Source organism: Pyrenophora tritici-repentis, chromosome 10 (assembly GCF_003171515.1).
Source record: "Pyrenophora tritici-repentis strain M4 chromosome 10, whole genome shotgun sequence".
Classification (NCBI taxonomy): Eukaryota; Fungi; Ascomycota; class Dothideomycetes; order Pleosporales; family Pleosporaceae; genus Pyrenophora; species Pyrenophora tritici-repentis.
Genome location: NC_089399.1, coordinates 2,893,855 through 2,909,002, shown reverse-complemented (window position 1 = coordinate 2,909,002; position 15,148 = coordinate 2,893,855). Strand labels below are relative to the sequence as shown.

The window sequence follows — 15,148 nt, the reverse complement described above, 5'->3', positions numbered from 1 at the left end:
TTACCAAGCATATTCGAAAAGTCGCTACCGAAGAACGAGCCGTTTGTGGGAGCGGCAGGCTTTGCAAGGTCGTCCTTGGCGGTACCATCACTGGCGAATGTGGTACCAAGCTTGAAGCCGCCTTCGAGACCAAACATGCCTTGCGATGCCGGAGCTTGGGGTGTCGGTGTAGCCTCGTCCCGCTTCCGAGCAGCATCTGCTTCACTCGTATCAGACGTCTTCGACTCGAAGGAAGCTGTGTTGAATGAAGACTTGTTCTGCTGTCCGAAGATTGAGCTACCCTGTAGTGATGATCCATTGGCAGAAGCTACGGTGACCGTGGAACCAAAGCTTGGCTCTTTTGACAGACCCGAGAAGCCAGATTTCTGCTGACCCTGTCCAAGAGCCGCAAAACCAGACGCTCCCTGGGTAGGATTTTGCTGGCCGCCAAGTGCCGCAAAGCCCGAAGTGCCCTGAGTAGAATTTTGTTGGCTCTGCCCGAGAGCAGCAAACCCAGACTCTGCCGTCACAGACGAATTGGTTCCAAAGTTCGAAAACGACGAGGCCCCTCCAGTCTGTCCAAATTTGGCAAACCCAGACGATGTTCCTGCAGCTGCCGAAAAAGGGTTGGCCTTGGCATCAGAGGTAGGCGCGGATGCGCCCCATGGAGACTGTTTGCTACCCATGCCACCCGCATTTCCAAATCCAAAGCCGCCTGCAGCACCAACTGCAGAAGGCGCGCCAAAGGCTGGCTTTGAAGCGGCGCCTACCGCAGAGGGTGCGCCAAAAGCTGGTGGTGCAGCAGTGCCCATGGACGACGGTGCGCCAAAGGCCGGTTGCGCTGGCTTACCGAACGTGGGAGTAGGTATGTTGCTGCTACTGGGAGTGCCGTATCCGGGGGTCCCGAAGCCTGGCGGTGTAGGTCTCATGAGGGCAGGTGTTGGGGATCCAGATGTGGCGTGGCTGTGATTGTGATTGTGATTATGGCTAAATTGGGGAATAGAAGAAGTTCCGGGCGTGTTGGAGCGACCAAGAGAAATGGAGCCTGCTGGAGTGTGTGGTGTTCCGTTTGCACTTCTTCCGAATGCGGTAGTGGCGACTGGGAGCTTGGACGGAGTAGCAGCAGAAGTAGAGGAACCCAACTTTGTCGCTTCACTGTTGAAAATCAAGTCGGGGTAGCGCTCACCCGCCTCGATAGACTTATCCCACATGACCCACCAGGCAGCAAGGAGACCCTCGTGAGTAAGAGTGACGTAGGCAGGTAAGGGCCAAGGAGCCTCGTTGATTTCCTCCAAAGCGGCAATTGGGCGCAGAATCTTCTCCTTGCTCGACAGATCAAGCGCCTCACCTATGAGTACACTGTCCATGTCCTTACCATATACGGTTCGTGGCACAGCCGCCTTCTTTGCGTCGTCGATGCTAATCCACATGGGTTCGTTGCAAACTTCCTGGTTGGGAGAGATTTTGTTGCTCGTCGAGGCGAGTATGCCAATCGTATCTGCGTGTGAGGTTGTAATGATGAGCATGTCGTTAAGATCGGGCTTCCAGTTTCGCAGTCGAGTAAAGGACATGCGCGCAGGGAGTGGCCGACGTGGCGCTTCGGCAGCCTCAAAGAAGGGATCCCAAGGAAATGCATTATATGTAAAGGATCCCCAGCCCTTGGCCGATGTGATGACACTGATCTTTTTTGGCTCTGGGTTCTCTTCGTCCTCTTGTTTGATGAGCGAGTATACAACGACAAACTCCTCTGTTTTCAACCATGTCACGCCAGATACCTCGTAGGTCTCATCCACGTCTGGAGCGCGTGGAATGGTTCCCTTGAGGTCTCCATTGGCCATGTGTATGTCGCAGCTACCGTCGGTGGAACCAGAAACCAAAGCCTTGCCTCGTGCGCTCCAGGCGGCGCAGGTGACGCCGGATTCACGAAGAGTCATCCTGTTGCCGCTTGCCACGTCGAACGTCATGAGTTTCCCAGCGTCGGTGACCGTTGCGAAGTACTGTTCGGTTTCGGGGACGGGGTTCGGTAGAAGGGCGCGTACTGTAGAATCGGTGTCGATGTCTATCGACGCATCTTTTTTCCCGGCGCCGACAACGGCCGCAACGTCGTATATGTGCAGTGTGGGCCTCTCTTCAGCGGCGACGGCAAGAAAGTCTCCATTGGCAGAAAAGACGACATGGCGGAGGTTGGGGGTGGAGATGGTCACGTCGGGGGTGAAGTCTGCGACAACGTCAATGTCGCGCTCGTCCAGGCGAGGATCATCGGCATTCTCGATCTCGTCGGCTGTTGTCTTGTTCTGGAAGGCGTTGCGCACGGCGTCGGTAGATGCGATGACGAGGATGTTGGGGCCAGCAGCAGCGAGCAGGCCGGGCTTGGATGCGACGGAGAGCAGGTTCGCAGAGGCAGGAGGCAGAGCATCGACAGGCCATGGGCGGGGCAGTATCTTGACCTTTTTGGGGCCTTGTTTTCCCTGCTTGAGCACTTTGAAGCCGAGTTGCTGCAGTATACGTCAGTTCTGGTCGCGACAGCTATGCTTGCTATACTTCATCATACCTCTGTATCCACCTCGGGCACCTCAGGCCCAGCCTCAACCTGCGGGCCGTGTGACTTTGACATTCTGCAAGATTTGCAGGCCGAACAAGTTCTGGCGCGTAGGAGACTCGGCTTGGTGTCGCGCGTCGGAGTTCTCAACTTATTCATATATGCATCGGAGGGCAGGCGCGTTTGCGCGTAGACGGATTGGGTATCGGCGGTAGCCTTGGCTTCAAGTGGATCTAAGCTTGGATTGCAACACAAAAACAATTATCGCTACCAGAAAGCTTTGCTGCGCGTAAACGGATTGGGTGGTTGGGAGGAATGCACAGTCCGCGCAAACTTAGGCGCAGAGGGTCAACCTTGAAAGGACCACGAAGGGCAAGCTACCTGGCTAGCGCCTTTTCCTACTATCTAATCGACCCCAGCTCTGTTACCTTACTAGGCGGCTGTCCTCACCACCACTACGACATCGTACCAACAACACAAACATACCCGACACCCTGTATATCCAGACACCATGGGCGGATTCGACTTTTCAAACCATAACCGCAATGCTGCTCTGCACGCCCAGGGTATCCCGCTGCCAAAGGCTACCAGCACCGGAACTACAATTGTGGGCTGTCTGTTTGACGGCGGCGTCGTCATCGCAGCTGATACCCGAGCGACAAGCGGGCCCATAGTGGCAGACAAGGTAAGTAGCTGCCTGTCATGACAGTCATCACCACTGACACACGCAGAACTGCGAGAAACTCCACTACATCGCCCCCCAGATCTGGTGCGCCGGTGCAGGAACCGCGGCGGACACCGAGTTCACCACTGCCATCATCTCCTCAAACCTCGAACTGCACGCCCTCTCGACCGGCCGCAAACCCCGCGTCGTCACCTGCATGACCATGTTGAAGCAGCACCTCTTCCGTCACCAAGGTCACATTGGCGCCTACCTCGTCGTTGCGGGCGTGGACCCCACAGGCGCCCACCTCTTCACCGTGCACGCCCACGGCTCCACGGATAAGCTGCCCTATGTGACCATGGGTTCTGGTTCCCTGGCCGCCATGTCCGTTTTCGAGACACAGTGGAAGGGCGACTTGACACGCGAGGACGCTGTGACGCTGTGTGCCAATGCCATTGAGGCCGGTATCTGGAACGATTTGGGATCTGGAAGCAATGTCGATGTTGCCGTCATCACTGAGGAAAAGACAACGCTGATGCGCAACTACAAGACACCCAACACCAGGCAGCCCAAGCAGAGGAACTACCGCTTCCAGCGGGGTACCACGGCCGTGCTCAACGAGAAGATCATCACAAAGGAGGAGATTAGCAAGTACGTCACCGTCCACGAGCTCAAGGATAGCGATGTTGCGGCCACGGCAGAAACGATGGATGTAGACTCATAGAGCGGAGATGATTATCCCAATGAATAATGGCACATATGAGAGGATCAGCAAGTATGTTGCCGTCCATGCGTCCATGGATAGCCATGTTACAGCTACGGCAGAGACCATGGATGGCGCATACGGCGTTACTAACATGAGAACATGTTACCATGAAGACATGTACTATATAAAAGGAAGAAGGCATTTCAGCCTCTTGATAGCCAGATGCAATACCAATGACTTGGTACATTTGTAGCACTGCACATGCTTTGCATTCCCGTGAATTAACAATCTAACAATAACTAGAGCAGACCTTAGATTTCAGAAAGCCCGTTACATCGGCTTGCAGGTCGCCTGTTCAAAGGCCGTGAGTGAACTTGTTACCGGCGGGTACGACAACCCACCCGTCCCGCTCTCAGTCCTCTTCCTACTTTTTTCATGCTTGATATCAACTCCAAGTCTGGTGGCCAGACTGTACTTCAGCTCAGCACCCGTCTCCCTATCAATCACATTCCCCAATCCCACCATCTGGTTGTTCGCCCATGCACCATACTTATACCGCTCAGTCCACGACTGTTGATGCGTTCCCTAACGACATCTCTTCTCCACAATGCCCGCACCGTGCTCCTCGTACTCCTTTCTCGAGATCCACAGCTGGTGAAAGCTGCCCAGACTAGCCAATATACTACCGCCAATCCATGCCGCGTATTTCCTTTCCACCACGCTACCGGGCGCAATGAGCTTGTTCCTCGTGCTGGGGTAGATGGCATTAATTTCGTAGTTGAGACGCTCGTTGAACTTGTACAGCAGTGTGCTGCCGCCGGTGACGACGATGTTGGAGAGGAGCAGGGGCCGCTGGTCGGCGTCGACTTGTTGGACGGCGGCTTGGACGAGTTTAGGGATGGTTTGTTCGGGCTTTGGTTGCGGGGTGGTTTCTGTGGCGAGGGCGGCGGTGGCATCGAAGAGGCCTTCTGCGGCGCGGAAGCGCTCAATGCCAAAGACTTGGTTCCAGCCGTCGGGCATTTCGAAGGGGCGGCCTGGCATGCTCTTTGCGAGCTCTTCGTTCGCGTTGAAGCGGCCGGGACCGGGCCATACTTCTACGACGGACTCTTTGAATGAGGTCAGGATGCGCTCTTCTTCGTTGAGGCGGAAAGAATCGGTGGGCGGTGTGGGGAAGGTTTTGTAGGTTGCTTGCGCGGGTTGGCCTGCATCGACGGGTATCTTGCTCTTCACCATGTAGTGTGGTGTCAGTGGTACCTCGGGTTGGGCCTGCTTAAACGACGTTCGGATTTGCTCAGAGACAAAGTTTCCAGCTAGAGGAGACTTTTGCACGCCCTTACGCAGTACCATACCATCGAGTACAGGCGTGACGGATGTATGTGAGGCACCAACGTCGATGATGATGCCAGATGCCTTGCCCGAAGCAAAGGCAGCCAACACACCCGTCTTTTGCAAAAAGAAGGCTGGAGTTCCCCAGTCCTCCATTGCAATCTCAATGTACTTTTCCCGTGCTTTTGCACTGTTCCAGCCGGGTTCTGTGACAAGAAGTGGACTGTCTTCTAACGGCTTCTCGTTGTTTTCCAGCGCGTCCATGTCCACGTCCATGGCTTCGCCATTCCCGTTCGCGTCCTTGTCGTCGTTCAGCCCATTCTTAGTAGGGTCGGTCGGTTTTGCGCCCGTGAGTCGGCTCGTTATCGCATACTCCCACAGCTTGGTCGCGGTATCCCAGTCTTCGACTATCCCGTCCGAGCCCCAGTAATTCTTGATCTCCAGACCGCCAGCTGGGGCGTGTATCGAGTTTTCGCCAAAGAGATATTCGCCTGACGATGTCTGGCCGTAAAAGGATGGGCACACGGATTTGGGTACATCTTCACCGGCGAAGCCAGCGCGTACCGTCGAGTAACCGGGGTCAAGAACAATCGCCGAGACCTCATCTATCAATTTCTATCAGCAGGCGCTCAATGTGAAGCTTCGGGGAGCTCAAGTACCTCCGGCGTACTCTCCCGCGGCGGGCGCCGTCGACGAGTTGGGAATGTTCATCACGCGTTGATCTTGATCGCGACTGTCTAAAATATAAAATTTTTGTTATGCGCGTGGCAATAAGATTCTGAACCTCGGTGATTGCTATTGTTGCTGTTGTCGCGGCGCTGGTGGTAAAGCGAAGCTGCGGCAAGACGCGAACTCCAAAAGTTGGGGTTGCGCAACCTCAACCAAAGTCCATCACTGCACTTGCCCCTCGCGTCTCGCCCCGCATACCCCGGTCACAACATCTGCTAGGTAAATTGACGTCTGAAACATGAAGAGATAGTATAGGAGACATCATGGCACTGAAATTGTTACGTCAACTATATTCCCTCGACACTCTTGACACGCGCTTCGTTGTGCCAGCGACCGCACCTCCGAAGGAGGCGCTTGAGGAAGCCAAACTCGATCCTGCAGGGCCTGTACCGGTTCAGACGGGAAATGGAAAGAGTAGGAACACGGGAGATAATGTACAACCGCCACTATGGAATACTCCAGAGTATTACTTCTACTACGTGTCCATTGCGCTGAGTGTCTTCTTCATGTTCAAATTGGTACTTGATGTATCCAAAGGTATGTATGGATAACATCAATGCAAGTTCATACTAAGTGTTTGATAGCATCCCACCCAAACTATCCAAAGTTCGAACATTTGCTATCCGACGGTTGGGTACCTGGCCGGAAAGTGGTATGTTGCTGTACTGCGCATGACTTGCAACTAGCTGACTCTCCAGGACAACACCGATGCTCAATACAGCGGCTTCCGCCAAAACATTCCCTATCTCTTCATTGTTGTACTACTTCATCCTGTCATACGTAAAGGTTATGACATGTTCTGGAGAGCGGACACGTATACTCAAGTTCGAGCTCCAGCAGGAAATGGAGGCCTTACCATGGGTCTGACGCCCTCCGCAGCTGCCGATGCTCGTATGAACCAGCGCATCTCATTCGATCTTGGCTTCTCTGCTATCTTCCTGGCTGCCTTACATGGCTTTTCCGCGTTCAAGATTCTAGTAATCTTGTACTCCAACTACTGCATTGGAATCAAACTTCCGCGGCCCTATGTCCCAGCGGCAACATGGATCTTCAACGTTGGCACACTCTTCGCCAACGAATTTGCGCAAGGATACTCATATGCTGCAATACTCGGTGCCTTCCTCCCTTCAACCGTCTCGGAAAAGGGCACGGCAACAAGCTCGACCATCGGCCACACGCTCGACAACTATGGTGGCCTGATTCCCCGCTGGGAAGTTCTCTTCAACTTCACCATCCTCCGTCTCATCAGCTTTAACCTCGACTATTACTGGTCACTGAACTCGCGATCCAGTAGTAGTCCCCTAGAAGTAGCCACTCCCCCATCCTCTCCGCAATCAAGATGACTAATGACCATGCTCAAGAAGAAACAACTCGACCCCTCCAACCTCTCAGAACGCGACCGTGTGACCATCCCAGCCAAACCAACAGACTACACCTTCCGCAACTACTTTGCCTACGCCACCTACTCCCCCCTGTACCTTGCTGGTCCCATCATAACCTTCAACGACTACATATCACAATGCCGGTACCGCCCTTATAGCATCACCACCAAGCGCACAACCCTCTACCTCATCCGCTTCATCGTCGTGCTGCTCACCATGGAAATCATGATCCACTACATGTATATGGTAGCCATTTTCCACGCTAAACCAGACTGGTCTGTGTACACGCCTAGCCAGCTCAGTATGCTGGGTTTCTTCAACTTGAAACACATCTGGCTTAAACTACTCATTCCATGGCGCTTCTTCCGCCTCTGGTCGCTGCTCGATGGTATTGATCCGCCGGAGAATATGGTCAGGTGCATGAGCGATAATTATAGCGTTATGCACTTTTGGCGCGGTTGGCACCGCAGCTTCAACAAGTGGAGTTTGAGATACCTCTACATTCCCCTCGGAGGCAGTAAAGGCGAGGGGCTGACTGGTAAGGCCCGCGCTGTGGGGAATTATCTCGCTGTTTTTACCTTTATCGCTATCTGGCACGATATCCAACTTAGACTGCTCATGTGGGGGTGGTTGGTCACGCTGTTTGTTCTACCAGAAATCATTGCTTCCTACATCTTTCCAGCGAAAAAGTGGAAGGATAGTCCTGATGCGTATCGCTGGCTCTGTGGCGTCGGGGCTGTCGGCGAGATTCTCATGCTGATGACGGCGAATCTCGTTGGCTTTGCGCTGGGCGTGGATGGCCTCAAGGATCTGGTAAAGGGTATTGTGGGATCTTGGTCCGGGTGGATGTTTCTGGGTACCGCGTGTGGCGCGTTATTTACAGGTGTGCAGTTCATGTTTGAGTGGCGCGAGAGCGAGAAGAGGAGGGGGATTAAGATGAAGTGTTGATCTGGGTATGGATTTTCCAACCGTTTCGGTAATGGTTATTGTAGTCGTTTTGTACTTTATCATATTGGCTGCATTTCGTGTAGCTATCGGACCAAGAACCGTTGTGCCTAAAAAATCACGTGAAATATTCGTACGACTACAGACGTGCTAGGCTTGAGTAGTAAGAAGGACAGTTAGAGCCTGCATAGTCTGTGTTGTTAGGTGCGTGAGGTGCAAATGATAAAAAAGAACAGCAAAAAGAAACAAGTGGCAAAAACAGAGTTTCGAACCCCTGATGGGGCGAGTTGTTTCCAAAGATTGAGTAAGTGCAGTGTTGTGCGGGACTCGCGGTCACTTCTGGTAAAAGGCAAGAAATGAGTTCGTACAAATCCTCGCACTGCACATTGGAAGTCTTTGTTTAAACTGTATATATACTACGTTACAAAAGTCGCACAGTTGAGGTGGCGCGCAAAAAGGGCGGTGGAGCTACGGCTCGTGCACAGAGAAGCGAGGGCCTGTGCGTGGGAGGACTTCGATTGCATTGGCCGGGGCTTGGGATGGAAAATTGGGGATGTGGGCTCCGTGCGATGGGACGGACCTTGGGATAGACGCAACGAGATTTCGCTACGGTAGAATGCGAACACAGGGATTGTATTGTCCATGCAAGCGATGCTATTTAACTCATATATGGTTGGTATGCAAAATGTGCTAGAAAGATTGCAAGCAGCCATCGTACCGGCCAACTCATTTTCCATGAAGCACTTCTAACAGCACATGCATTTCTGATCATGTCAAGGAGGCACTAGTCTTCTCTATTCAATAAGTACTCATACCTCTAAGTTCTCAAATCTTGATTGGAGTGTTTTGTTTCATTTAGCACTTTCGTTGTTATTGCTATGTAGTCAAGTCATTGTCTTCTTGTAAGTTGTTGCTACCTAGACCTGTTTGGCTTAAGGCACAACCGTCCACACCTCCTCTCAGTACCGAATTTTTATTCAGACTTAACTGTTTCTTGTACGGATTGTGATTTTTCAAAGACGGATACTCCTATTCAGTATAATGGAATACCAATCCTTACTCTAACAAAACCTCAATTCGTCTCAAGTATTGACCAAATTGGCCAACTCGCCTATTCTTCCTTTCTACTATATCATACTTCCTTATATCACTAACTAAGACAAATCCTCTCTATTACATATCTGTCTCCCTGCACTCCCTACTCATCGCAAATTCGCCCTCCGTACTTGTCTCTTCTTCTCCACATTATCCCCCTCGCCCTTAAATCCACACATAGACTCCGCAACAATCAATTCAATCCGGTCACTCTCCTAGACCCACTTACCTATCTAGGTAGGGCTTAAACTCCTATAGGTAACTACTAGGCTTAAAGCGGTAATCAATCAATCCAATCTGAACCTTCTAGGACCCACTTAATTGATTGTTGCGGACTGTGTCCACACACACCATGCCTACCATCTCATTATCTTTTACCTAACCATTTAGCACTCTACTACCAGACATAATTTGATACAACTAGATGTGAGTCTGACAGTAAGGGGGAAAGTAGCCTACCGTCTAACTAAAGACGAGAGATAGAATATGGAGACGGGGCCTTACGAACTTGTATTTAGGTGTATAGGTAGCGATGCCAGCAGTGAATGTTTGGACTAGTGATTCCAGAGCGGAGAGAATTGTTTTCTATACTCCGAATCTTTCAGATGGATCAGCTAGGTTTCATGGTGGGTGACATGAGAGGGGTAGAGGATGAGAGGCTTGGTGGTGTTTCGACGTGGATGCGGTGCTTGTGTGGCGCCTGCTTCCATCAAATTTGGGGGTTTGCGTATTAGAGAGGAATAATTCAAGTGAGACTGTTGAGAATTCAGGTAGATAGATAGTGATAGTGGCGTCTAAGGCTTCACTGACGAAGCAAAGTTATGCAAAAGAAAAGAGTTTAGTGCAGTGTAGCTTGGTACGGGAGACCAGACAGCAAAAACTCTATTTTCATTCACCTAGTGGCAAAGTATCTGCAATGGCGTTTTCGTCATCCTGCTTTTATGGAGTATGCAGTGTCTACGTCTTCCTGACATTAACATATCTATGAGGGTTTTAGGGGGGTAAGCAGCCAAGAACGCCACTCACACTCAGGAAGCAAGCTCTTCTTCTTGCCTAGCTGAGGCGTTGATGGCTGATCTGATGAATAAAAAACTTCGTTCATGATGATATTGCTGATAGCTACCTGACATGGGCTGAAATAAGAAGCACCATCATTCTTGCCACTGAGGCAAACTGCGATCTACGATGCTTTACCTTAGTGTCGTCGTTCAGCGACGGTCTAATGTAACGACGATTATGTACGTCGTTCAATATGGACAGCTAAAGTTTGGTGGCTTGTTGTTGTGCGTCCATACAGTTTCTGTCAGACCACATGGCTGTGGAAATGAGCTTTCCATACCTACACTTCAAGTCTGTAGGCAGGATGATATATGTGAGAATCTCTGATCTAGAAGTAAATATTCAGGCCCGACATAGGAAATGTATGTTGAATGTATCGTAATGGCCACGTATAGTCTATGGCGCGTTTCCATGATTTGGTGGGTCACTGTCAACATGGCCAATGGAAAGGCTACGATCGTCTATTAACTACGGATTTGCTCGATCTACAGACCTACCATCTGCTGCTATTTCAGAGTACTCTATTCTTGCAGTATCGAGCACGGGATACTCCGCTGCTGACACAACTTTGTGGATTAAATAGCACAATGGTTGACCTTGTACTGGTGTCGGCCCAATACCAGGAAAAGTTTTCAAGTGTATGCTGACGGAAGTACAACCATCCTTTCGATTGGCAATCATGGGTAGCGGTCAACAAACTCTTCAAGCCCTTTCACTCAACAGGGCCGCCCTCTTCCAGGTGACGTGTCGTCGTTTACGAGATACCACCGCAAAAGTGAAGCTATGGCGTAAATTCATATCGACTCCAATATACCCAAACCCAACACTCCCCACAGCTCTTTTCTTTAGTGCCCCATGATCATCACCCCACGACATACCTACCCTAGCCAATATTACCACCACGCGACTCCACACATGTCTTACATTTGTTTCCAAAAAGGGCACGATCGTCCGTTTTTTACGAGGACCGCAGTTGGCGGTCAACAAGACTGCTCAGGCCGCATTAGCAGCTCATGGAACGATGGCTGGCCTCGATGACATTTCGCAGGGTCAAGGCTGGTCGTCGTCTGTCTTGGTGCATGGGTCTTTGTTAAAGGTCAATGCGGGTCTGTCACAGATGCTGCACACCGACACATGTGAAGGCGGTCGAGGAAGGCATACGGGCATAGCGCTGCTGCAAGACACACACACAGACGGACCGCTACCAAAGCACCGAAGTACACGGCGTCTTCAACCTGAAGCATCGCGCAGTTTAGGTGGCACGGATCTGTCGTTGGTTGTTCGACGAGACATGTCGTGTTCGCCCTTGCGAGTCAAGTCGCTGTCGGCAGGCTAGCGCCTCCTTCCAGAACAACGACCATCTGACTGGGCGACACTGACGGCCTATTCTTAGGGCTTGGACCGGCAGATGGCACTGCGTTTCAGATGGTTCTTCCTCGTGGCCATGTGGCTTGATCGGGGCCTCGAACCTTGGGCCTGTCGTGTTTACCGACGCCCGGATGCTGGGATGGCGAAGCTTAGGCCTAGGCGCGGTTCTGCATCTTATCATGCGCATATTTGTTCCAGTCTCGCTTCTCCTGCCGACTCCACCTACCCTACTCTAACCTCACTCATTCTTAACATTACCTCTTTCGTGCCACATGAGGATGCTGCCGCCGTTATTGCGACAATGAAGATTCTGGTGCTGACACGACTAAACGAGACCGTGCGCTGAGCGCTTCCGCAGGGCAAGGCGGAGTTTAGCCTGGATTGGCCGATCACTGGACCGCGAAATGGCCCTGGATAAACTTCAACGAGGCCATGAGCGGATAAGGAGCCGGCCTGCGACTGCGACGGGGGACAAGGCCATTGCGAAGAAGAGATCGAGCTTGGGGCGGGCGGCTGGGGGGTTCCAGAGCAGGCTGCTCGCATCGCTTAGGAGCAGAAGGAAGAGTGGTACAGGCGAGGAGCTGGCGCCGAGCCCAACGAGGTACGTACCGTAGCCTCTCCGTTGACGACGTCCGAATGGTGCGCTGATGATTGCGCCACAGTCCTTTTCTGGAGGCCTTGTTCAGACTACCAGATGAGCTTCACATATACATGCTGCGCGAGCTATGTGTTGCCGACTTGCTTGCTTTGAGGAGAACATGCCGTGTGCTCAACATGCTCGTCACGGAGAATGCGCCTGCGCTTGTGCGCTACTGTATCAAACAGCGGATGGGTAATCTACATTTGCAGTTGTATCCAGCCCCCAGCCCTAATGCAATGGACTTTCCGTTTCTACTCACCATGAGACGGCGACACATTGCCTCAATCAGGTTGACCCGGCAGCTTGCCGATCACCTTGTGGGCGACCCCGTGGAACAAGTGTGCCCACGCCAAAAGCAGCTATGGTCATCCGTGTACGAAAGGATGCTTCCCCTGGTCTTTGGGGTGGGATACTTCCTAGATGAACATCGGCGGCTCCTCTTGGAGAGGGATCTCGGGCACATCCGACCGCGCTCGCGTATTGGCTATCACGTCCGTACGACGAGTGGAATCACAGCCCAGGAACGGAACATCATGAAGAACCTTGATGCACCACTCCGCCTACAGTACTTTTACATGTACTGCTTCATCGTGCAGGTACTACTGTGGAAGCTGCGGCCATGCAGTAGCGCTGGAGCGGTGGAAAAGTTCCTACGTGGCTGGTCCAACCAGCCTGCCTGTGCGGAGGACATGTCCTTCTTTTTGATACTAGGTGGCATTGGACGAGTTGCCAAGCTCTTTGCCTGTTCGACATACGGCGAGCGGAGAAAATATCTTTTGACGTACAGAACGCACATGTCACCGCACACGAGCAAATGCTGGAGACGACACTGGAAGGACGCTGGCGTGGTTTCGCCTGCACTGCTGGACGATATCCCTTGTACGCAGATTGGTATCACGCAGCTCGACCAAATCTGGGCTCCGCTGATAGCTCAGATGATGGGGCCAGGCAAGAGAGATTTTACTGAGCAGGAAAAGATACGGTACGAAGAGTTGAACATGTCCAAGAAGTTTATCAACGAAGTGATGGGGTATGATGTTCTGCAAGGCCGGGCAGCGCACGGGGGCAGGTCTGACGACGAACATGAGTTGTAAGAAATGGGTTAGCAGCACTGTGCCAACATAGACAGCTGATAGCGTAGAAATTTTGTACCTTCTACTAGAGGACTTGAATACATGTCGGCTGCCGTGCAATTTCCGTTTTTCATCGACTATTGAGGCCTGTACTGCCGGCTTGGCTTAGTTTCTGCTTCACGATGCAACCAGCCCACATGTATTACGTACTGCTCCGGTGTCGTAGCGCGCTATATGTGTCTAGTGATGATGAAGGCCCACGGCAGCTACTGACCCTGCATGTGTCAACAGAGCCGAGTTGCATGCGGCCATTATTTTGCCCGTGTTAGTTGTGTCTAGTAAAATGCTTGACACGGCAATATATTGTGCTTGGCTTTAGTAGGTAGGTGGTAAGAAAATGCTACTGTGTTCTAGACTGGCCAACCCAAACTTGAGGATGGCGAGATTCTCCCATATTGTGGACGGCAGAGGCGATTGCCACGGCACGGTGTCGTCATTTGCACATGTGTATATTGCAGTACCCAGTTGTTTGATTCAAGCAATTTTTCCAGCCGTCGGCTAGGGCAGCAAATGCCGACAGGACACGGGCAGCGTCAGCGTTGGAAAAAAAAAAAGGCCAGACCCTGGAGTGGTTGGCGTGATGGCCGAGTTCGCAAGCTTGTCGATTTTGTCGGGATCCACTTGGGGTTTCCATGGGTGCTCGTGCACATGTTCTGGAAACGAGCCAGTGTAAGAAGTGGGCCTCTCTGGGGCTTGGAGATGTCGGCGGATTTGACGCAAAGTGACGCTCGGGTGAGCCAATGAGTGCGTGTTTGACGGTTTTGGCTGCAGGTCAATAGCGAGGGCGGCATTACTCACAAGGTGGTGGTGGGGTACAGCCGGTGGTGAGGGTTGAGTGTTGAGGGTTGAGTGTTGAGTGTTGAGTGTTGATGTGCTTGTCGACAGCATGACACAGGCAGTTGTTTTGGTTTCAAGGGCGTGTGGACAAAGCAAAGCGAATTAGGCAAGACGGGTGCATGTAGCAGAGTATGACGTGCACGGCAGCGGTCCGGGAGTGGCATCAGGACAGTGGCAGGCTCGCTTGATTGGGAAGGGAGTCGGTTTGCGGTGCTGCAGGCGCGACGTTGGTGCGGCGGACGCGGCGGACGTCGATGGATCGAGACAGGGCTGCGTCATTGGCTGCACGGCTTGTTGGCGATGCAGACGATGCAGACTCGCAGTCGTGTGCCACACCAAACGTCGTCGGATAGTCGTCCCAAACGCCTTGATATGCGGTGCGGCCCTGTCAAGACGTACCTGGGTAGTACACTTGTTGCTACGTCTGCATCGCCTGCATCATTTCCACATGCTGGACAGGACGGAAGACGACCAGACAACGACAAGGCATGCTGCCAGACGGAGCTGCAGCCAATAGCAAAGGGGTTGATACTGACCGCAACACCAGCCCGCATCGACCCCGGCATCAGGCCCACAGTAGTGTCGGCTCTTCCAAACATGCTCCGCGCCCCCGTAATTGCTCCCAGCACCAGTGCCAGGCCTCAGGCCCATCGTGGGAGCTAAATCCCGCTGTTCCCTCGGCGCCATGCGTGTGGCCATGGGCGATATATGCTCGCTGTCCTGGAAAGCCTGTCCAGTGCCCGCCC

At 52.4% G+C, this 15,148-nt stretch overlaps 4 protein-coding genes across 4 annotated transcripts; 3 read left to right on the top strand and 1 right to left on the bottom strand.

Annotated features, from left to right (window-relative positions):
* Positions 1–3,029: 3,029 nt before the first annotated feature.
* Positions 3,030–3,906, top strand: PtrM4_049280 (PRE1, 20S proteasome; the record flags this gene model as incomplete). The annotated part of the gene is made up of 2 exons (XM_001936742.2): positions 3,030–3,203; positions 3,250–3,906. The coding sequence occupies 2 exons, from the start codon at positions 3,030–3,032 to the stop codon at positions 3,904–3,906; spliced, it is 831 nt and encodes a 276-aa protein (XP_001936777.2).
* Positions 3,907–4,473: 567 nt separating this feature from the next.
* On the bottom strand, positions 4,474–5,925 carry PtrM4_049270 (uncharacterized protein; the record flags this gene model as incomplete). The annotated part of the gene is made up of 2 exons (XM_001936741.1): positions 4,474–5,819; positions 5,874–5,925. The coding sequence occupies 2 exons, from the start codon at positions 5,923–5,925 to the stop codon at positions 4,474–4,476; spliced, it is 1,398 nt and encodes a 465-aa protein (XP_001936776.1).
* Positions 5,926–6,206: 281 nt separating this feature from the next.
* Positions 6,207–8,273, top strand: PtrM4_049260 (uncharacterized protein; the record flags this gene model as incomplete). The annotated part of the gene is made up of 4 exons (XM_066104807.1): positions 6,207–6,480; positions 6,528–6,595; positions 6,642–7,250; positions 7,305–8,273. 4 exons carry the CDS (start codon positions 6,207–6,209, stop codon positions 8,271–8,273), a joined length of 1,920 nt encoding a protein of 639 aa, XP_065959371.1.
* A 3,923-nt stretch (positions 8,274–12,196) lies between these two features.
* Positions 12,197–13,526, top strand: PtrM4_049250 (uncharacterized protein; the record flags this gene model as incomplete). Its single annotated transcript, XM_001936739.1, has 2 exons — positions 12,197–12,393; positions 12,455–13,526. The coding sequence occupies 2 exons, from the start codon at positions 12,197–12,199 to the stop codon at positions 13,524–13,526; spliced, it is 1,269 nt and encodes a 422-aa protein (XP_001936774.1).
* Between the last annotated feature and the right edge of the window lie 1,622 nt (positions 13,527–15,148).